Source organism: Phalacrocorax aristotelis, chromosome 10 (genome assembly GCF_949628215.1).
Source record: "Phalacrocorax aristotelis chromosome 10, bGulAri2.1, whole genome shotgun sequence".
NCBI lineage: Eukaryota > Metazoa > Chordata > Aves > Suliformes > Phalacrocoracidae > Phalacrocorax > Phalacrocorax aristotelis.
Genome location: NC_134285.1, coordinates 25,160,252 through 25,180,919, shown reverse-complemented (window position 1 = coordinate 25,180,919; position 20,668 = coordinate 25,160,252). Strand labels below are relative to the sequence as shown.

At 55.5% G+C, this 20,668-nt stretch overlaps 3 protein-coding genes across 9 annotated transcripts; 2 read left to right on the top strand and 1 right to left on the bottom strand.

The window, feature by feature from the left end:
* The first annotated feature begins 288 nt into the window (after window positions 1-288).
* IGFALS (insulin like growth factor binding protein acid labile subunit) lies at window positions 289-2,841 on the top strand. Its single transcript, XM_075106208.1, has 2 exons — window positions 289-304; window positions 908-2,841. The coding sequence occupies exons 1-2, from the start codon at window positions 289-291 to the stop codon at window positions 2,719-2,721; spliced, it is 1,830 nt and encodes a 609-aa protein (XP_074962309.1). The 3' UTR covers window positions 2,722-2,841.
* A 1,440-nt stretch (window positions 2,842-4,281) lies between these two features.
* On the bottom strand, window positions 4,282-10,381 carry NUBP2 (NUBP iron-sulfur cluster assembly factor 2, cytosolic). 2 transcript variants are annotated; one of them, XM_075105995.1, is made up of 7 exons: window positions 10,313-10,381; window positions 9,005-9,123; window positions 7,005-7,203; window positions 6,535-6,689; window positions 6,207-6,317; window positions 5,807-5,876; window positions 4,282-5,192 (listed from the first exon to the last, which is right to left on the bottom strand). In XM_075105995.1, exons 1-7 carry the CDS (start codon window positions 10,329-10,331, stop codon window positions 5,047-5,049), a joined length of 819 nt encoding a protein of 272 aa, XP_074962096.1. In that variant the 5' UTR covers window positions 10,332-10,381; the 3' UTR covers window positions 4,282-5,046. The 2 variants fall into 2 exon arrangements, with proteins under 2 accessions (XP_074962096.1, XP_074962095.1); XM_075105994.1 differs by having other exon boundaries at window positions 9,963-10,342.
* Window positions 10,382-10,543: 162 nt separating this feature from the next.
* On the top strand, window positions 10,544-20,476 carry SPSB3 (splA/ryanodine receptor domain and SOCS box containing 3). Of its 6 annotated transcripts, none has more exons than XM_075105991.1 (8): window positions 10,544-10,748; window positions 12,493-12,641; window positions 15,421-15,598; window positions 16,384-16,571; window positions 18,459-18,561; window positions 19,038-19,163; window positions 19,465-19,664; window positions 19,744-20,476. In XM_075105991.1, the coding sequence occupies exons 2-8, from the start codon at window positions 12,513-12,515 to the stop codon at window positions 19,837-19,839; spliced, it is 1,020 nt and encodes a 339-aa protein (XP_074962092.1). In that variant the 5' UTR covers window positions 10,544-10,748; window positions 12,493-12,512; the 3' UTR covers window positions 19,840-20,476. The 6 variants fall into 6 exon arrangements, with proteins under 6 accessions (XP_074962092.1, XP_074962088.1, XP_074962090.1 ...); XM_075105987.1 differs by adding an exon at window positions 13,101-13,154 and having other exon boundaries at window positions 10,556-10,748; window positions 19,465-20,476; XM_075105992.1 differs by having other exon boundaries at window positions 10,744-10,790.
* Window positions 20,477-20,668: the final 192 nt, after the last annotated feature.

The following is a 20,668-nucleotide window of genomic DNA, read 5'->3' as shown; positions in this document are numbered from 1 at the left end:
CAGGACCACCCTCCCTGCCTGTCCTCCTGGGCATCTCCTTCCATCCCCTCCTCCCCGAGCTGCCACCGAGGCAGATACAGACTGGGAGGGAGAAGCAAGGAGGCCACCCTGGGTGATGCTCACCCCAGCCATGCTGTCCCAGGGGCTGAGCCCACGTCCCGTCCCAGCAGTGGTGGGGTTAAGCCTGGCCGGGCGGGCGGCTGGACAGGCGTCAAGGTGGTTGCTCCATCCATCCCTGCGCAGTCGGCAGCGGGGCCGAAGAGAGAGAGCACTGCCCTGCCCGCCACCATGAGCACAGGCAAAGGTAAGGCAGGGGAACCTGCCCGCTTCCCCAGCCCAGGAGGGACAGGCAGGGCAGGGGCTTGGGGAGGAGACACTAAAACTCTGCTGGGGTTTTGCACACAAATCACCCTTAGCTTTTCACCCCCCTCCACTGCTAATAACACATTCTGGGAGCCCCCGTGCTGCCCAGGGTGCTTGCAGGTGCTTGGGCTGAGCCAAAACCTGGACAGGGACTGCAGCACTGAGACCCCCCTGCTCCGAGGATGAGCAAGTTAATGGGGGGCACGGCTGAGGACGAAGGAGGAGAGGGGACCGGGGACCTTTCCCCAGAAAAGGGATAAGCTGCAGCTGCAATATATAAAGGGATGAATTCTGGGGTCTGGGCACCCGAGGGGTCCGAGCTGAGGCAGGAGCAGGGGACAGTTCCACACGCTCTCCCAAGGGCAGATCCAACCTCTGAAATATCCTGCAGCTGCCCAGTGTGTGCAATGAGCTGGGACTGACCCCTCCCCACCCCTCTGCTGTGTCCCCCAGCAGTGCAGGCACCCAGGGGTGTTCCCAGGGGGTCCCCTAGGGCAGCCATCACCCCGTGCTGATGGTGTACCTTTTCCTCTGTGCCCTGCAGCAGGCATCACCCTCCTGCTCCCCCTGGCCCTGCTGCTGGCCACTGCCTCCCAGCCGCCCGGGGGGGTCAGCCCGAAGGACCAGGGGGACACGGACCCCCCACGCTGCCCCAGCCATTGCGCCTGCAGCTTGGATGACTACAGTGAGGAGCTCAATGTCTTCTGCAGCGCCCGCAACCTGACACACCTGCCTGAGGATGTCCCCCCCAACGCCAAAGCCCTTTGGCTGGATGGCAATAACTTCACCCTGCTGCCAGCTGCTGCCTTCCGGAACCTCTCAGCCCTGGACTTTCTGGACCTGCAGAGCAGCCAGCTGGCTGCCGTGGAGCAGCACGCCTTCCACGGGCTGCGGAGCCTCTACCACCTTCACCTTGAACGCAACCGCCTCAAGCACTTGGCTCCCCACACCTTCCTGCACACCCAGAACCTCATCTCCCTCAGCCTCAACAACAACTACTTCAGTAAGGTGGAGGAAGGGCTGTTTGCCGGGCTTTCCAACCTCTGGTATCTGAACCTGGGCTGGAACTCACTTGTGGTCCTGCCTGACAAGATCTTCCATGACTTGCCCAACTTGAGGGAGCTGATCCTGGCCGGGAACAAGCTCCCCTACCTCCAGCACCAGCTCTTCTGCAGCCTTACTGAGCTGAAGGAGCTGGACCTGAGTGGCAATGCACTCAAAGGCATCAAGATCAACATCTTCATCAAGCTGCAGAAGCTACAGAAGCTGTACCTGAACCACAACCAGATCAATGCCATTGCACCCCGTGCCTTTATGGGCATGAAGTCCCTCCGATGGCTGGATCTCTCCCACAACCGGCTTGTCTCGCTGTTTGAGGACACATTTCTGGGCCTCCTGAGCCTGCATGTCCTACGCTTGTCTACCAACTCCATCACCAGCCTGAGGCCCAGGACTTTCAAAGACCTCCAGTTCCTGGAGGAGCTGCAGCTGGGGCACAACAGGATCCGGAGCCTGGTAGAAAGGACCTTCGATGGGCTGGGCCAGCTGGAGGTCCTCAGCCTCAACAACAACCAGCTACAAGACATCAGGGTTGGGGCATTCCTGGGGCTGTACAATGTGGCGGTGATGCACTTATCTGCAAACTGCATCAAGATCCTCCCTGACTATGTCTTCAAGGGGGTCACCAAGTTGCACAGCCTCCACCTGGAGCACAGCTGCCTCAGCAGGATCCAGGCAAACACATTCTCCAGTCTCTCCAGCCTGCGGCGGCTCTTCTTGCAGCATAATGCTATTGCCATCATCGAGGACCAAAGCTTCAGTGAACTGCATGAGCTCCTGGAGCTCGACCTGAAGCACAACAGGCTGAGCCACCTCTCACCCCAGCTCTTTGTGGGTCTGAGCAATCTGGAGTACCTTTTCCTCTCCTCCAACCAGCTCCTGGAGATTTCCCAGGACACATTCAGCCCACTCCAGAGACTCTTCTGGCTTGACCTCTCCCATAACCAGCTGGAGACGCTAGACAACACCATCATCTCCCCCCTAGCCAACCTGCGGTATCTCAGCCTGAGGAACAACTCACTGGAAACCTTTTCGGTGGGATTTCTGTGCACCTCCTCTGCCCTGGAGCAGCTGTGGCTGGGGGGCAACAACTGGCATTGCAACTGCTCCCTGAAAGGCCTGAGGGACTTCTCCCTGCAGCACCCTGTGGTGGTCCCGCGCTTTGTGCAGTCCGTGGCTGAGGGGGACGATGCCCACGTCCCCATCTACACCTACAACAACCTCACCTGCCTCCACCCCCCAGCCGTGGCAGGCCTGGACCTCCGTGACACCACCGAGGACAGCTTTGCTCACTGCTGATGCGTGCCAGCCCTTCCTGGGGGGACGCACTACAGACCCTTGCCTGCCTCCTCCCCAGCCCCATCCTGGGCTCCCTGGGGCAGCAGCAGGAGCTCCAGCTCCAAAGCCACCCCAGTTTAGCCCAGCTTTGCCGCTGCCAGCTCCCTGGGGCAGCAGCAAGGAGCTGTGCCCACACAGGGCTGGACCATGACCCTGGCCATTGGCAGGGGGAGATGGGCACCAGCTCCCCAGATGGGCTTTGCTGGCTTCAAACTGAAATATTTCAGTCCTTTAATATTTAAATAACAGCCCCTGGGTTAGCGTGGTCACTCCCAGCTCCCCTCAGGAACATTTCTGAGCCTCTGGGATAGGACGAAGCTGCACCCCCAGCCCCGAGCCCTCCCCATGGCAAGCACCATCCCTGCCAGGGCCAGGACTCATCAGTGGGACAAAGCAAAGCATCTTCATGCCATGGAGCAGCTGAGAAAGCCTAAAAGCCCTGCCCTGAGCTCCCCAGCCGGTTTAGGGAAGGGGGCAGACAACTTGCTTTAATCATTCCTTGCACTAGCAGGTGCAGGCAGGGTGTAGAAAGCCACACACGTCACCTACCTGATAAATCGTAGCAGACAAATAAACCTTTGGAGCTATCGCAACCCATCTTGTAAGTATGTTTTTCCAAAGCACGTGCCGCACCCAGCTGGGGTTTCTTATCAGAGCCCCTCGGGGCTTGCAGATGCAGAGCGAGGAGCGCAGGCTCCCCAGGGTGCTGGAGGAGTTTGCAGCAAGTTTTCTGCAAGCCCCGGGTGGGTGGCACGTGCCCAGGGAGGGAGTGAGAAGTGGCCGGCCACCCTGCACAAGCCAACAGCCCAGTTAGACTCCAGCGCCACCACCCGGCTCTCCAAACCCCAGATAAGTGACCAAAGGTCAGACAAAATATTCCTGGAAACCTGGTCAGGTGCGAGTCCCTGCTGTGGGTGCAGCAGGAGCAGGGACAGATGCTCCTCCTGCTCTCCTCCAATCAACCCGGCTATAATCCACTTTTGTTAGTAGAAATCTGAGATTTCCCCCTGCTTCCCAGAAACAGCACCGCAAGGGTGAGTCCCAAGGATGGAGACGGCACCCAGACAGGAGGGGCTCAGAGTCCAGGAGGGAGGGAGATAAGATGCAAGGACACGCGCTTCATTTGCTCCCCCACCTTAATTCAAGCCTGCAAGAGGGCAGGTCCCTGGGGAGCAGCAGCTCTGGGGCCTTGGAAAGAAGTCCAAAGGAAAAGAACGCTTAGAGCAACGAGGCAGGAACCACCCAGGGACACAGAGGAGCCCCACATGTGGCAGGGGCATGGAGAACAGCCCTGGCAAAGCATCCCACAAAGGGCTGCCACGGCCAGCTGTCAGCAAGATAAGGAACTGGCTTGATATCAAAGTTGGTATGGAAGGAGGATGAATTTAGATGAACTGGGGAAAGGGAAAGCAAGGAAACTGGGGAAGAGCAGGAAATACCTAGATATATGTGAAGTGCTCATAATACAAAGACTCACAGCTACAATGAGGCCTGAAGCCATGGAAAAAACATAAGTCAGACTTGGATTTTAAAGAAAGTGTTTACTGCCTGGAACCTTTAAAAACATTCCTGAGTCACAATAATCCCCAGCAGACCAAAAAAGCCAGCACAGTGGGATGCAGCCCTCAGATGGCTTTTAGACCCCTTTAAAGAAATTTTCTCACGCGAATCACATGCTGTACCCTCGTCAGCCCATCAGGAACCAGTGATCCAAGACTTCAGGGCAAGGCGGCCTTGCTTGGGTCCACATTGGAGCATCCAGCAGGAACTCACCAGCCACTGAACCAAGTACCATATAATCCATCACGCAAGGAAAGCGGTGGGAGAAGGCAGCAGCTCATGGAGCCACGATCCAGATGATCGGTGCCATTTGGGTTCATTGAGGGAAGAACAGCTGATGATGTTTGCCCCTGTAGCTGCACTGGAAGCACAGCAGCATATGAGAGGCTGCGGACACAAGCTGAGGTCCCCAGGCACCTGTACAATGGCTGGCTGCGGAGGACGGTGCTGCGTGTGTAGGGCTAGAAGCAATGGTACCAATCTGGGCAGAGCACCCCCACGGTGAGAAGGCAAGAAGCAGGCTGCTGCTGTGCGCAGGGTCTCTTCAGATCCAGGGGGATGGAGCAGCGCTTCCCTTTTTGGACCGCTGTGAGTGGCACCAATGCTCACCCCGTCACTCTCCACTGAGACAGTTTTACCTGCATCCCACTTCCCTGCTGGCACGGGCTGCTGGTCGTGCTGCCAAGCCAGTGGCTCTGCCAGCAAGAGTCCAGGTCTCCACCCTTCTCAGGAGCTTCGCTGTGACGTACCATCCAAGATCTGCTGGGTGATTTGAGCCAAGGCAGGGAAGGCAGAGCTCTTGGGAAACTCTTGGATGAAGTCTCTGCCTTCCTCCAAGCTCTGGCTGAGTTGGGGGTCCAGGGGAACACAGCCTGTGGAATAGGGGGGATCGGGAGAGTGACTGCTTGCTCCTTGTAAGGCAAAGGGCTGGAGTCAGGGTATTGAAGAAATACCCTGCCAGAGTCATCTCTGGGGGAAGCTGTAAGAAAGAGGGCAACCACTACCCTCACTGAGCTCTCTACGAGCTACTTGTCACCAGCAACTGCCCCCTCTGGGTCCCAGAGCCTGCCACAGTGCTTTGTGAGAGACACGCTCCCACCCTGATCCCACCCTCGTCTGGAGGGCAGGGCTCTGCCAGCCAGCCCTTAGCTCCCATTTCTCAGGGAGGCTCCAGGGCATTTCAGGATGGCTCTGTGCAGCTCCAGGCTTGCTTACTTTGTCACCACAGTGTCAGCAGCCAGAGCAGGCTGCTGATCATCACCACCTCTTCCCCAGCAGGGACAGATGTCCACTCTGACCAGTCTGGATAGCAGAGAAGCAAAGCAAGAATGACAGCTCACCTCTGGCAGGACAGCAGGGACTCACAGGGCCCCAGAGCCCAGGCTGCCTGTCCCCGTGACACTGCATCCCTCTGCTCAAGCACTCCCACAGCACCACAGATATATCACTTCTGACCATGGACAGCTCTGCTCAAGAGGCCACTCACCAAGGAAGGGGACCCCAGCATACCTGGCCAGCTCCTCACCTCCTCCTTTGGAAAAGATGTTTGTGCACTCCTGAAGGAGGAAGAGCAGAAGCAGTGAGTCATAAACTCCAGAGCCCTGTGTGACAGGGCAGGCACTGCCCACATGTGGGGAGAGCCAGCTCCTCTCCACCTTCCAGCTCAGGGTACTGCCTTTGCCCCTGCCCTCCCACAGCTCTCTTTAGGAAAGCAGAGCCAGTGGCTTCTTCCAAAGCTGACATATAGCAGCTGGCAGCTTCTTGTCTCCCCAGATCACAGCATTCCCCTCATGGCATTTGTCAATTTTCCACCCAAGACACTGCATCTTACAACACCCTGTCACAAATGAGAACCCGCAACAGCCTAGCCGTCCCAAGAAACTCACCGAACAGTGTGGGCAGACAAAGCCGCTCATATTCTCCACAATGCCGAGAACTCGTAAGCCTGTCTTCTTACAGAATGTCAGCTCTCGCCTTACATCTCCTACAGCCACGGCCTGTGGGGAGACCAGGCGAGGTTAGGGGTATCCGTTATTCCAGACGGTCCGTGAGTTTGGAGCAGGCATGCATCAAAAAAGAGGCAGATGTCTTGAACAAGCAGCCACAGACAGGCCTGTGCAAACACTCACCTTGGAGTGCATATTCCCCCCCAAACCATGCTCAGAGGCAGAAGCCTGCCCAGGAACTCCAGTTCAGCCCCAGCCGGTGCCCTACCTGGGGTGTTGTGACGAGGATTGCTCCAAGTGGCTTGTAGGGCCGCAAGGCCTCCACTGTGGAGATGTGCTCGTCAGACGTACCCGGCGGCGTGTCCACGATGAGAAAGTCCAGATCCCCCCATGCCACATCAGCAACAAATTGTTTGATCAAAGCTATGGAAATAAAAGCGGCAGGAAAAAAAAAAAACCAGCAGATTTCAGCAGGTACCCTGGGAGCTGTGGGCCAAGCAGGGCAGGGGTTGGGAGGCACCCTGGGTGAGAGACAGCAGGGCTATCTGTCAGCACAACACAAACTGCACTCTCCCCATCCGAGTGACCTGAACCCACTCTTGCAGACCAGGACTGCTCCAAGGAATGACCTGCCCAGAAAAGCCTGGCCTCCCCCAGGAACAAACACCACCTCCAGGAGGGTTTGCAGAAGGTTCCTAGCACTAGAAGGCAGCCACGAACAGCAAAAACCAACTGTACCATTTTTCTTGGGTCCTCTCCACACCACAGCATCATCCGGCTTCTCGAGCAGGAAGCCAATGGACATGAGCGAGATGCTCTTGTCTTGGTCCACAAAGACGGGGACCCAGCCGCTGTCGCACTGGTGCACGTCACTGTCCTGCACCCTGAACATACGGGGTATGCTGGGGCCACACAGGTCCACGTCCAGGATCCCCACCTGCAGGCGATGAGGCAGAGCCCTTCAGAGCTAAGCACAGCGGCAGCACCTGGCCGCGCTGCCTTCCCTGGGCAGGGGGAGGCAGCACCCAAATTTTGGCTGCTTACAGCGCTTTGCAGAACAGACTCCAAGCTCAGCAGCCAGATTTGAAATACAGGTTCAAAGAACTGCATTAAAGTTTGACTGCCCTCCTGGTCACCATCCCTCTGAGGAACACCTCCTGGGCATTCCCCAGGAACTTTGGGGAGATCTTTATGCCAGTCACCTATCAGGATCCAACTGGCACTGGCTGCACAGAGCCTTTTAAAAAAAAAAATCCTTGGGGAATTCAGCCTGTCGCATGCCCACACAGTTCCCCTTTGTCCCCATCATAACACTGTCCCTCAGCTCACCCGCTTCAGTCCACAAATGGAGTGATGTGTTATACTACAAACTAGCAATTTCTCAGTGCCTCAGTTTCAAAACCAACAACAAATCTTGGGTAATTTTAGTCTCTTGGATGAAAGGGAAATGAACTGCAGATGCCTGTGCTGGATCTACCTGGACTTTAGTAAAGCTTTTCACACTGTCACCCACAGCATCTTCCTAGAAAAGCTGGTGGCTCATGGCTTGGACACTCTTCACTGGGTAAAAAACTGCCTGGAAGGCCAAGCCCAGACAGTTGTGGTGAATGGAGCTAAATCCAGCTGGTGGCCAGTCTCAAGTGATGTTCCCAAGGGCTCAGTGTTGGGGCCAGTTCTGTTTACTATCTTTATCAATGACATGGATGAAGGGACCGAGTGTACCTTCAGTAAGGTTGCCGATGACATCAAGCTGGGCAGGAGTAGAAGGGTAAGTTGCAGGGTAGGAAGGCTCTGCAGAGGGATCTGGACAGGCTGGATCAATGGGCTGAGACCAATTGTATGGGGTTCAGCAAGGCTTGGGCCAGGTCCTGCACTTGGGTTACAACAACCCCATGCAATGCTACAGGCTTGGGAAAGAGTTGGGGTGCTGGCTGACAGCTGGCTGAACATGAGCCAGCAGCGTGCCCAGGTGGCCAACGGCATCCTGGCTTGGATCAGGAATAGTGTGGCTACCAGGAGCAGGGAGGTGATTGTGCCCCTATACTCGGCACTGGCAAGGCTGCACCTCGAGTGCTGTGTGCAGTTTTGGGCCCCTCAGTACATGAAGGACATTGAGTTGCTGGAGTGTGACCAGAGAAGGGCCTGAAGCTGGGGAAGGGTCTGGAGAACAAGTCTGATGAGGAACAGCTGAGGGAGCTGGGGGTGTTTAGTCTGGAGAAAGGGAGGCTGAGGGGAGACCTTATTGCTCTCTACAACTACCTGAAAGGAGGCTGTAGTGAGGTGGGGGTCGGTCTCTTCTCCCAGGTCACTAGTGATAGGACGAGAGAAAATGGCCTCAAGTTGTGTCAGGGGATGTTTAGATGGGAAATTAGGAACAATGTCTTTCCTGAAAGAGTGGTCAGGCACTGGAACTGGCTGCCCAGAGAGGTGATGGAGTCACCATCCCTGGAGGTGTTCAAAAAACGTGTAGATGTGGCACTTGGGGACATGGTTTAGGAGGCATGGGGGTGTTGGGGTGATGGTTGGACTTGATGATCTTAGAGGTCTTTTCCAACTTTAATGATTCTATGATCAAGTGAACACAAAAAAGAATCACTTCAGCTGCTCTCAAACAGCATTTCCACACAGAGAATCCATACACTGCCAGCACAGAACACATGCGAAAGGACGAGCAAAACTCAGCCCAGCTGGAGGTTGGGAAGAAGACAGAGCTCAGCATCCCACAGACCCTCACTCACCTTCTTCCCAGAGTGCCGCAGTGACAGAGCCAGCTCTGTGGAGATGGTGCTCTTCCCCACACCACCCTTCCCAGAGAGCACCAGCAGGATGTGCCGCACCCCAGCCAGGTTGCTTCTCTCTGGGAGGAATGATAACAAGGTATCAGAGTCTCTAACAAGAAAGGCAATGAGGCATCATAGTCTGTCCTGATGCAAGACAGCAACACATGACCGGTCAGCACAGGGACACAGATCCCTGCCGAGGGTGATGGTGGTTGTCACTGCTCCAAAAAGTCTGTTTTAAGTGTGAGGGGGAGGGAGAAAAGAGAAAAGAGCCCTTTTGCCATCAGAAAAGGGGCATCATGAACGACAGCAGTAAACATTCTGCATGGAGTAGGCTTTGTCCTGATGACCTAAGTAGCAATCAGGCAAAGCAAAGCAATAAACACCCGCAGGGCTGTGTCAGGCTGCGCCTACATCATCGGCTTGGAGGCCATTGGTGAGGTCAGGCCCTTGGCGTTTCCCTCCTCCATAGCACAGGGCTTGCCACTACGTGGTCCTGTGCTCCTCTCCAGCCTTTGCGCCATTCCTTGCTGTGTTACCAGCATCGCTCCAGCCTCTGCTTTGGGCTCAGCTGCCACAGCCCGTCAATGCAGGGCCAAGAGTGGGGAAGGGTCGGTGTCAGGTCGGACTGGGCGCTCTGGCTGCAGCCGAGCCAAAGCCACCTACCCTGGCCCGCGTTCCCGGGTGCCCCGTCACGGCCGGACAGTGACTCACCGCAGCAGGCCCGGCCCGCCCCGTGCTGCTCCGGCACCATACCGGCACCGGGACCAGCACTGGCACCACACCGGCACCGGCGGCATGGAGCCCGTGCACACCATGGCGGACCTCATCCGCACCTCCACCGACGGTAACGGCGCTTGGCCCCGGTAACAGGGAGCGGGGAAAGAAGGGGGTGTCGGGGAGAGGAGAGACGGACCCCGGTTGCTCGGCGCTCCCTGGTGATCGGCCCGGTGGCACCGGCAGTCCCGCGCCATGCCCGGTCGCTCGGCGCTCCCCGCAGCGGGAGCCAGGCCCAGGCCTCCGGCCAGGCTTAGCGCAACCCCAAGTAACACGGCCCTAACTGCCTCGGGGCCCTGGTCACCCCAGAGCTCCCCCCACCAGGAACCGGGCCCCAGCACCACGGCGGCCGGCCAGATGACCCGGGGCTCTCCGCGCCAGGTTCAATCAACCCTGGGGGTGGGGCGGGATGTCCCCCGGGAGCCGAGATAGAGCCCCCATCAGGCACAGTCACCCCAGGAGGATGATAATGATGCCGCCACCGCTCACCCCCCACCGCCTCCTCCATGTTGCCGTCCGGCGCCACCCGCTTCCGCCTTCCGGCGGGTTAAAGCCCCGCCCCCACAAACTGGCAGGCACCACTCCCAATCACGAGCCCCGCGCTCGCCGGGAACCTGTTCCCCCAGGCGCGGCAGCCAATCCAACCCTCCGGCTCCCCCTACCGCCAGCCAATGAGTTTGGTGTTTTCCCTCCGTGACGCTCCCTGGCCCTCCTCAGTGACAGCCCAATGGCGCGGCTCCCCGAGGATTGACGCACCACGCAGCCAGTAGTGCCACGCTTCCCTCAGGAACCACCCCTACCCTTCTCCCTCAGCTGTGACCGACGGGACGTTTAGCCAACGGCGAGGGGAAGCGGTGCAGAAGTAGCCAGTGGGCACTTGAGGGGCGGTATCAAGAGAGGATTGTTTATGTCCCGGGGGATGAAAGTAGGTCGGAGCGCGGTGGTAGAGCCGGGCTGGGCCGGGAAGGTGGGCCGGAACCGATCGGGACCGGGGCCGGGGAGTGAGTGGGAGCTGAGGGCCAAGGCTTGGCCTGGTGTGGGTCGGGCCGGGCCGTGCGGCCCAAGCGCGGCGGCCCGGCCTGGCCTGGCCCGGCCCGGGCCGGTTCGGCCGCGCCTCAGCTACGCGGGACAGCCGGGGCTCCGGTAGCGGAGCCGCCCGGCCCCGGCCGGGAGCGCTGCCGGGGCGGTGGGAAGGCCTGCGGGAAGGCCTGTGGCAGCGCCCCGGGCTCCCCGCGCAGGTCGGCGCTTGGACCGGAGCGCGGGGGTCCGCGAAATGGCCTCAGTAGCCCTCAGTCCCCTCTGGGGGAGGGACGGGCTCTGTCCCCGGAGCCGGTACTGGGGCAGCCGCCGCGCCGTCCCGACTGCCCCGTAAGCCCCGACCGCGGCCAGATGCTGGGGGAGAAGAACTGTTGCATTTGGCAGCTGTGGGTGCTCTTCAGAGCCGGAGAAGGGAGGCTCTGGCGTGGTTTTAAGTGCTTTCACAGTGTGGCTGTACGTGGCAGAGGCCAGAGTCTCCCGGTCTCGGTGGGTGAGGTGCCCAGAGATCTGCAGAATATCCGTGGGCACCTGCGCAACTAGCTGTGGCTCGGCCTGCCCTGCTTTTCCAGGGGACTGAGGTGCAGGAAGACAGGGCTGACCTGCCGCATGCTTGCAGGATTTGCCTGTGCTCAGGGCTGACCTGCTGCACATCGGGGAAGTGCTGGAGCGGATGTGGGTGTCTGTGGCACGGAGGCAGCCGCAGGGGCTGAACAGTGGGACGGAGTTCAAGGGGTGAGAGAGGGGTTACAATCCTGCGGGTGCCTCTTGGAGGGGAGTTGTTTTCTCAGGAGAGATGAGGTTGGGTGTTGAGGTTCCCCTGTCACATCCAGTGCAACGCTTCTGTGGGGTGGCTGGGAGCTGGTGTGGTCTGTCAGGCAGTACGCAGGAAAGGAGCCCATGGAAATCTGTCGCTGAATAACATCCCTACTTGAGTCAGGAGACAGGCAGCTGCTTCGCTTCTGTCTGTTGCCCTTGAGGCAAGTCGGGACAGGTCTGTGAAAAGGCCATTTTCCCTTCAGTGAGCAAGAAAGTGGTCTCTCCCCCACCCTAAAAGCTGAGAGCAAAGTCTTTCAGTGGGCAGTTGCTCAGAGGTGAACAGTCTTCCCCACAGATAGACACACAGCTCAGCTGTGCAGGGGTGCAGCAGTGGCCCTGGTGGCCAGGGCTGTGGTCATGGTGGTGCAGGTGGCTGACCAGCATGGCCAGAGCCCAGGCAGCTGCTGGAGGGTGACGAGCCGCTGGGGAGGCTGTGCCTCTGTGGCTGACTATACTGACGCTCCCCAGGCCAGCGGTGAGAGGCAGATGCTGGATCCATGTGCTGCAGATGGGGCAGCTGCTGCTGCTGGGTCTTGAGAGCATTTCTGGGGGCCAGTTCAGCACCTGGGCTTGGGGAGAAGTTGACCCTGCATGAAGAAGGAGGTTGAAGTTTGTAGAGGCTCATGATGCAGGAGGAACTTATTTTGCACCAGTTTATCCGTTGATGGGGCCTGTGCAGGCATGGTTTGTGCTGATCTGTTCCTGCGGGGCTATGGTGACCTGGGGGAGGTGGCTTCAGAGGGCAGAGCCCCATCAGTGGTGTGTGGAAGCAGGGCATGGCTGCTGCATGTAACCTCCTCTCCCTTGCCCCCCAGCTTACCTCTCTCAGAACAGCATGGCACGGCGCACGCGGAGCAGCAGGGCCTGGCACTTCGTCCTGAGCGGGGTGCGGCGTGAGGTGGACACCCGGGCGGTTGCCTTGGCCACCAGCACGCGTGGCTGGGGCTACGACTCCGATGGACAGGTAGGCTGGTACTCGGGTGGCTCTGAAGTGATATGGGGGAAAGCTTTCCTCTCTGCCAGCAGCAGGCACTTACTCGAGGTCCATGTAACTGAGCAGTGACGACTTCAGCAGGCAGAACTGGCCAAAATCAGAAAAGACTTAATAAAATATACAGGCCGCCTAACGAGCCTCCTCCAAGCTCTAATGTGAGGTGTGGAGCTTCCAGCGCATCTTCTCAAGACAGGGAAGGCTAAGCTGCCCGTAGTCTGCTCCCCAGCTGAGTCGTTAGCTGAGCTAGGGAGCTCATCCATACTAAACTAAATGCTTTTTTAAGCATGTAATGTGTGTGGTATATAAAGTACATACAATATTTTTTATATATTCTTTTCTTTAAGTAGCAGTCTAAATACCTGTTTAAACTGGATCAGTTCTCCAAACTGGCTTGCTGTGCGGCTTTGCTAACTTCTGGTCTTTGTGCAGCTGGTGGTGGTGGCGGGAACCGGGCTGCTTCGATCTACGAAGTTACAGTCTCAGGTAGCTTCGAACTGAAATTCTGTCATGTTTCCCACTCTGTAACGTGCACATCACTCTTGAACCTGGCCCAGGCACTGTCATAAATACAGATTTGTGGATACTGCTGACTACACCAATTTGTCACGAGTGTGATTTGTTACAGGGCTTTGGTTAGCAATTTAAGATTTATTAATATTTTTTGAGATAGATCACAGTATTAGGCTGTATATTTCTTAACACCGTCAGCCAGTTTAAAACAGAAATTTATGGAATTTCTTACAATTAACATAGTTAAAGATTTGAGAATAGCAAGGTTCACTCTCTTACTTACATAGAAGTGCACAAAAGAAAATTCAGTTACACTTGAGTTAGAATGATTCAAAGAGGGATCATGGTTGCAAGGAATAAGGAGAACCCTCCTGTTGAGTTATGAGGTTCAGAATAGACCCCCTTGCTTTCTAAACTCATTTCAGAGAGAAGTCTAGGTGCGGCTAGGTCCAGTCTTAGTCTCAGACTTGGTCAACAGTTTGTCTGAATAGGGATAATATATAGTCAAATCGCATACACACACCCCGAGGTTAACCTGTGATTAAAATTTCCCTTTTCATGAGTTCCATTAATTACTCACTTTTACGTGCTGGCATTCATCAGTGCACGCCCATGAACCGTGTGAAGTCAGGCCTTTGAGTCCTAGCAAAATTGTCAACGGACAATCCTTCAATCTTCGCAAAATCTACCCTGAGAGGTGTCCCAGCCCAAGGGGAGATGCTGAGGTCCTGGAGATCTCAAAAGGTGTCCCTTTTGGATCACTATTTATAGGATCTCGAGATGATTTGCTTTGGTCAATTTTTTACATTCTGGTCACAATTCATGTTCAAGTTATGATCAAGATAACAGCACAATAGGGCCTATCCTTATCAGAGTGGCCTGAGGGGCTGCACTGCCATGGGCACACAGGTGTGCTGGAAGATGGGAACACAGCAGGAAAAGCAGTCAGTAAAACAGTGTGAGGAGTGAGTTTCACTGAAGAAAAACCTTCATGCTTTTCCCAAGTTCTGGAGCGTGTCAGTTCAGTTCCCCGTGCAGTGGTGGGGATGCAAGGAACTGCTCCTGGAGCTTCATGGCTGGCCTAAAGCCTTACAAGGCTACTGCCAGAGCACGGTGTCCAAACCCAGTCACTGTTCTAGAAAATGAGCCTCTTCTCTGCAGTAAGTGTAGTTTTGTGTTTCTGCAGTAGCAGGAATGGCTGGATTTCTAGATAGCAGTAGTTAGGAAGGGCCAGTGAAAGACAGAAATCAAACTTTTTAATATGCAGGCTGGAGAAGGAGGGGTGGGCAGTATATAAGTAAGCCCAAAGCATTTTACACAGTTAAAGAACATGAGTTGAAAGGCTTTTTGTCTTTAAATACTGCTTGAAAAGTCTGCTGTGGGGGTGAATAGCGAGCAGGTACACCTGACCAGCATGTAAACCCAGAGTAACTCGCTGCAGTCTGTGGTAAGAGACTCCCTTAGGAGACACCAAGCCTCCCATAACACAGGGCATGAGACAGGGCTCTGACTCTTAACAGCACCCAGTGCAGGGACACTTTGGTCTCTTGGTACTGGGGAATAGTAAAACAAGTTTTTGTGTTCATGTGTGAAAGTAAACAAAAGCCTTTTAATCCTTCCATAGGTTCCCTGTGGGCCTGTCTGCAGAGCTGGCATGGAAAGCTGCAGCCGCAGTGCTGAACTGGTTCCCCTTTGTTCCGCTCTCTCCCCGCCTGTCCCTTTTCCTCCTTGTCTCATTTGCCTCCCTCTCTCCCCTGCCAGCTTCCAGGCTCTCCAGAGCAGTGGTTTTCAGCAGTGTGCTCTGGTTTCTTGTTGCCTTTGTGTTGGCCGGGGTCTCCAACTTGCCGGAACCTGCCCGTTGAAAACTGTAGCTTTAACACAGAGTTTGCTTAAAAATACATGTGTTAGAGACTTGGGCTGTCATGCTGCTTGCCTGCTGTGACAGGTCCTTGCCCCTGGAAGGCACAAAGAACATACCCACATTGTACAGTGCCCTGTGCCGAGAGGTCTCTGCAGCACAGGCAGATGCTAGCCAGGTTCCAAAGCAGAGTAATTCAAATAGCACAGCCGCTCGCCTCCCTGCGTGGCCGGGCCACGATGCAGCCATGCTGCCACCGGCTCTGCCACAAGCCCAGAGACTTCCCCGCATGGCTCTGTGGCATGCCAGACCTCTGCCAGCCCCCAGCTCCCTGGGCCTGGGGGCATTCAGTAGTGACCATTCCTCCACTCTCCCTGGCAGCACAGCGATTCAGATTCGGAGCCAGAGTCTTCCTCCCTCTCACCTTCCATCCCGAGTGCCATACCTGTGACCGGAGAGTCCTACTGCAACTGTGAGAACCAGAGCGAAGCGCCCTACTGCTCCAGCCTGCATGCCCTCCACCGTGTGAAGGACTGCCAGTGTGGCGAGGAGGACGAGTGTAAGGAAGGGGCTCCCCAGCAAAGGGCCGCCATAGTCCTTTGGGGTTTGAGGTGGGTGCAGTCCTGGCCTGGTGGCACAGACTGCGCCCCTGCTTGGATCCTTTCCTTTCCACGGGGTCCCTTATCTCTGCCCCAGTCTGCGGTGTTCCTTTGTTTACATCTCAAGGCCACGTAGACTGTAGGAAGATTATGAGCATGTGCCTCCTGTGATGTTTCAAGGGCAAAGTGCTGAACTTGTTACCACATCAGAGTTTACCTCTGGGGAACTGCTTTCAAATCCAGCTGAGACCACAGGTGAAACCAGGCCTTGTGGTTACAGCCCTCTTGCTGCTGATCCCTGGTATGGGCTGGCAGGGTGCCTGGCTGCGTGGCAGGGCGCACTCAGAGCAGAGGCGAGTGGTAAGCAGAGGGTGGGCTTGGGCTGGCTGAGAAAGCCTGTGGTGTAGCAGAGCTGCTCCTTGAGCCTATGAGAAGTGTAGGAAGAAAGGAGGCCCCTCCTAGGTCTGCAGAGCCTCGTGTAGCCAAAATGGGAACTGGTTAATGCTGACAGCTTTGGCTTTAGAGTGCTGAACCATCCCCGGTGGGACACTGCAGAATAGTTGAGGCCTTAAACAACTCCCCAGTGTGCACAGCTTAGGATTTACCCTCTTGAACAGTATTAAAAAACCAAACCAAAACAAAACCTGTGACAGGCTTCAAAACAAATGTCCGTCTGCGCTTTGGCTTGGGGACGGCTCCCTGAGGGCCCCTGCCCATCCTTGTCCCCTCTGTGTTTTCCAAACAGATTTTGACTGGGTGTGGGATGACCTGAATAAGTCGACGGCCACCCTGCTGACCTGCGACAACCGCAAGGTGAACTTCCACATGGAGTACAGCTGTGGCACTGCTGCCATCCGGGGGAACAAAGAGCTGGCAGACGGGCAGCACTTCTGGGAGATCAAGATGACCTCCCCAGTCTATGGCACAGACATGGTAGGTGGGGCAGAGTCACTTATGGGCACGCAGAAATGTCCAGGGTTCTATGAACAGGGCCTGGGAGAACGCAGTACTGCCCACCACAGGAGAAGATCAAGTTTGAGACTGAGGAACCTGAATGCGCACAAGTCCATGGGACATGATGAGATGCATCTGACAGTCCTGAGGGAATTGGCAGATGGAAGTTGCTAAGCCTCTATCCATCACATCTGAAAAGCTGCGGCTGTCTAGTGAAGTTCCTAGGGACTGGAAAAGGGGAAACATAACTCCCATTTTTAAAAAGGGAAAAATGAAGATCCAGGGAACTACAGGCCAGGCAGTCTCACCTCTGTGCCTGGCAAGATCATAGAGCAGATCTTCCTGGAAACTCTGCTAAGGCACATGATAAACAGAGAGGTGGTTGGTGGCAGCCAGAATGGCTTCACTAAGGGAAAATTGTGCCTGACAGATTTGATGGCCGCCTACGATGGGTTACAGCGTTGGTAACATACTATGTTGGAAGAGCAACTGACGTCATGTACCTGGACTTGTGTGGGACAGTATCAAATGCTTTGCACAACGTCCTTGTCTCTAAAATGGAGAGTTGTGGATTTGATGAGTGGACCACTCAGTGGATAAGGAATTAGCTGGATGGTCACATGTTGCAGTCAATGGCTGGGTGGAGACCAGTGACAAGCAGGTCCCTCAGGGGTCTGCACTGGGACCAGTGTTACTTAACATCTTTGTCAGGGACAGTGGGATTGAGGGCACCTGCAGCACGTTTGCAGATGACACCAAGCTGAGCAGTGGGGCTGACATTCCTGAGGGACGGGATGCCACCCAAAGGGACATGGACAGACTGGAGAGGGGGGCCTGTGAGAACCTCATGAGGTTCAACAAGGCCAAGTGCAAGGTCCTGCACCTGGGTCGGGGCAGCCCCCCGCATCAATACAGGCTGGGGGATGAAGGCATTGAGAGCAGCCCTGCTGAGAAGGACTCGTGGGTACTGGGGGACAAGAACCTGGACGTGACCCAGCAGTGTGTGCTGACAGCCCAGAAAGCCAGCCATATCCTGGGCTGCATCACCAGCAGCGTAGCCAGCAGGGTGAGGGAGGGGATTCTGCCCCCTCTACTCTGCTCTGGTGAGACCCCCCTCTGCAGCACTGTGTCCAGCTCTGGGGTCCTCAGCACAGGACAGACACGGACCTGTTGGAGCAGGTCCAGGGGAGGCCTCAAAAATGGTCAGAGGGTGGAACACCTCTGCTGTGAGGGCATGGTGAGAGGGTTGGGGTTGTTCAGCCTGGAGAAGAGAAGGCTCCAGGGAGACATTATTGTGGCCTTTCAGTACCTAAAGGGGGCCTACTTGAAAGATGGGGAGGGACACTTTACCAGCGAGTGTAGTGATAGGACGAAGGGTAAAGGTTTTAAACTGACAGAGGCTAGATCTAGGTTGGACATAAGGAAGAAATTCTTTACAATGAGGGTGGTGAGGCACTGGACCAGGTTGCCCAGGGAAGCTGTGGATGCCCCACCTCTGGAAGTGTTCAAGGCCAGGTTGGACAGGGTTTGGAACAACCTGATCTAGTGGAAGGTGTCCCTGCCCATGACAGGGTGTTTGGCTAGATGATCTGTAAGGTCCCTTCCAACCTAAACCATTCTGTGGTTCTATGAAGAGGACAGCAAGCTTCTCCAGCAGTTCAGCTGGGCCCCCCACTTAGGAGAGGAAATTGGAACTGGGAGCCTTCAACTCCAGCCTGAAACCTCTGACTTGGCTTCAGCAAAACCTGTGGGTGTTTTGGACTGTGCCAACAGAAGGAGGGGAGAGCCAGAGGTGGAGTCTTGATTGTGTTTTGTTGCTTGAAAAGATGCTAAGCTTGTGTTCTTCTTCCTGGCCTTGCATCCCAGATGGTGGGAATTGGGACATCTGATGTGAATCTGGACAAGTACCGCCACACCTTCTGCAGCCTGTTGGGCAAGGACGAGGACAGCTGGGGACTCTCCTACACAGGTAGCGCAGGGCAGCGGCAGAGGGCAGGATGGCTGGAAGGGCATCAGCAGGCATCAGTATTGTCCTAAGGGGTTGAGCATTAAACGAACTGAAGGGGATTGAGGCCAAAAATGCCACTGGGGCTGTGAGTCCCTTCACTAATGGCAACTGGAGTGGATGCTTGCAGCTCTTGGAGCATCTCACCTTGCCTGCGTTTTGCAGATGCCTTAGAACCGGTGCATGAAGCTCAGCATGCCCGGACTGCTGTTTGTACGTCACTGACTGGAGGTTTTGATGCTGCTGCCTGCACTCTGGTATTGCAAAACCTCAACTTTCCCCTTTTCAGTGCCCACTTTGGGGTGGAAGGGCAGGGGTCAGGCAACAGAGGGATTTTCTAGGTACTGAGTGAGGCTGTACCACTGGGAACTCATAGTGTAGGAGCTGGTATGAGTTTGTGGAGCGCAGGCTTTCCACCAAATGCCGTTTTTTCTTTTAAGGACTATTGCATCACAAGGGAGACAAAACAAACTTCTCCTCGAGGTTCGGCCAAGGCTCCATCATTGGAGTGCATTTGGACACGTGGCATGGAACACTAACATTCTTCAAAAACCGCAAGTGCATTGGTAAGAGCAAGGGAAGCCGTCTGCAGGCAGCAGGGCTGGGAGGGGGAGCAACGCAGCTTTGCCTGAACTCGGAGTCTGGCTGCAGCAGGGCTGCCAGAGAAAATGCTGGCTAAGTAGAAGACAAGGCATGAAGCGAGTTGGGGGAAGGTTATGTTGGTTGTTTAAGAGATGGGGATTTCAAAAGGCTGTTTTCCAAGCATTTTCCACCAGCTCTGTAGTTAATAGGTTCAGGGTAGCTGGGAGGAGGGAGATCACCTCGTCATAACTAACATGTAACCTCCCTGATGCTGTCCCCCGGCAGGGGTTGCAGCTACGAAGCTGCAGAACAAGAAGTTTTACCCCATGGTGTGCTCGACGGCGGCCAAGAGCAGCATGAAGGTGATCCGCTCCTGTGCCAGTTGCACATCCCTCCAGTATCTCTGCTGTTACCGCCTGCGCCAGCTCCTGCCTGACTACGTGGACACACTGGAGGTGCTACCATTGCCACCAGGACTCAAGCAGGTGCTACACAACAAACTGGGGTGGGTCTTGAGCATGAACTATAGCACATTGAAGCCTTCCTCCTCTTCCTCTTCATCAGGAAGTGACTCAGACAGCTCCTGTGGCTCAGATGCAGAGGCCTGCCAAAGGAAGAGGTGCAGGAGGACATAATATCTCTGTAGACGAACTGCTGTGAGGGAGTTGAGTGGGATTTTGTTCCACTGTCTGCGAGGGCCAGCCAGGCCTGATGCACCTCCTTCTTCATGGGGACTTTCATTTATACTTGTTTGAAAAGATTTCTCTTACACTATTGGAAATCTTTAGCCTAAACATCCATCACATGCATTGAAAAGACCTGTAGACTGACAGAGGTCACAGCTCTGTGAAACAGGTAAACTCCAGCCAAATATCTGAGCTTCATCTCCTGACTTGCTGTCAAAGCCAATGCCTCTTCCAGTAGGATCCCTCTTCTCTGCAGACTGTCCGCAGTGATAAGATTTAGGGCAGCCTTCCAGTTTCAAAGCATAGGAGACTCCAGTCACATATGAGACTTGACTCCTCAAAAGACTAAAAGACCAGTCCCCTCCTCCGGACTGGTGTGTTTTGGTTTGGTATCTGCAATGAACACGGTGGGGCACGATGGAGCGGCAGCACACAGGGCAATGGGCTCGTAGAGCTATGTCTGCATTGCTGTTGTGAGAGCAGTTACTTACATGAGTTGAGCTGTTGGTGATCTTTCTTGAGCCCCTGAGGACTTTGATTACTGTGCATGTTGGCTCCTGCTGCTTCTCCTGTATCAAAGATCATATTAAACTGTAATAATAAAGTAGAAACTCTTTCATTCCTCTTATAGCCCTTGAAGGCAGGAATCTGAAGGTGCTTGTCAAAAATGGCCATGCTAGCACAGCTGCCAGCCTGGAGGGGATGTTTTAAATGCAACGCTTGTTTGTCAGATCTAGAGGAGGTAAAGGCAGCAGAGGTGACCTTGCCTCTGCCATGTGGAGGGTTCTTGTGCTTCCCGCTGA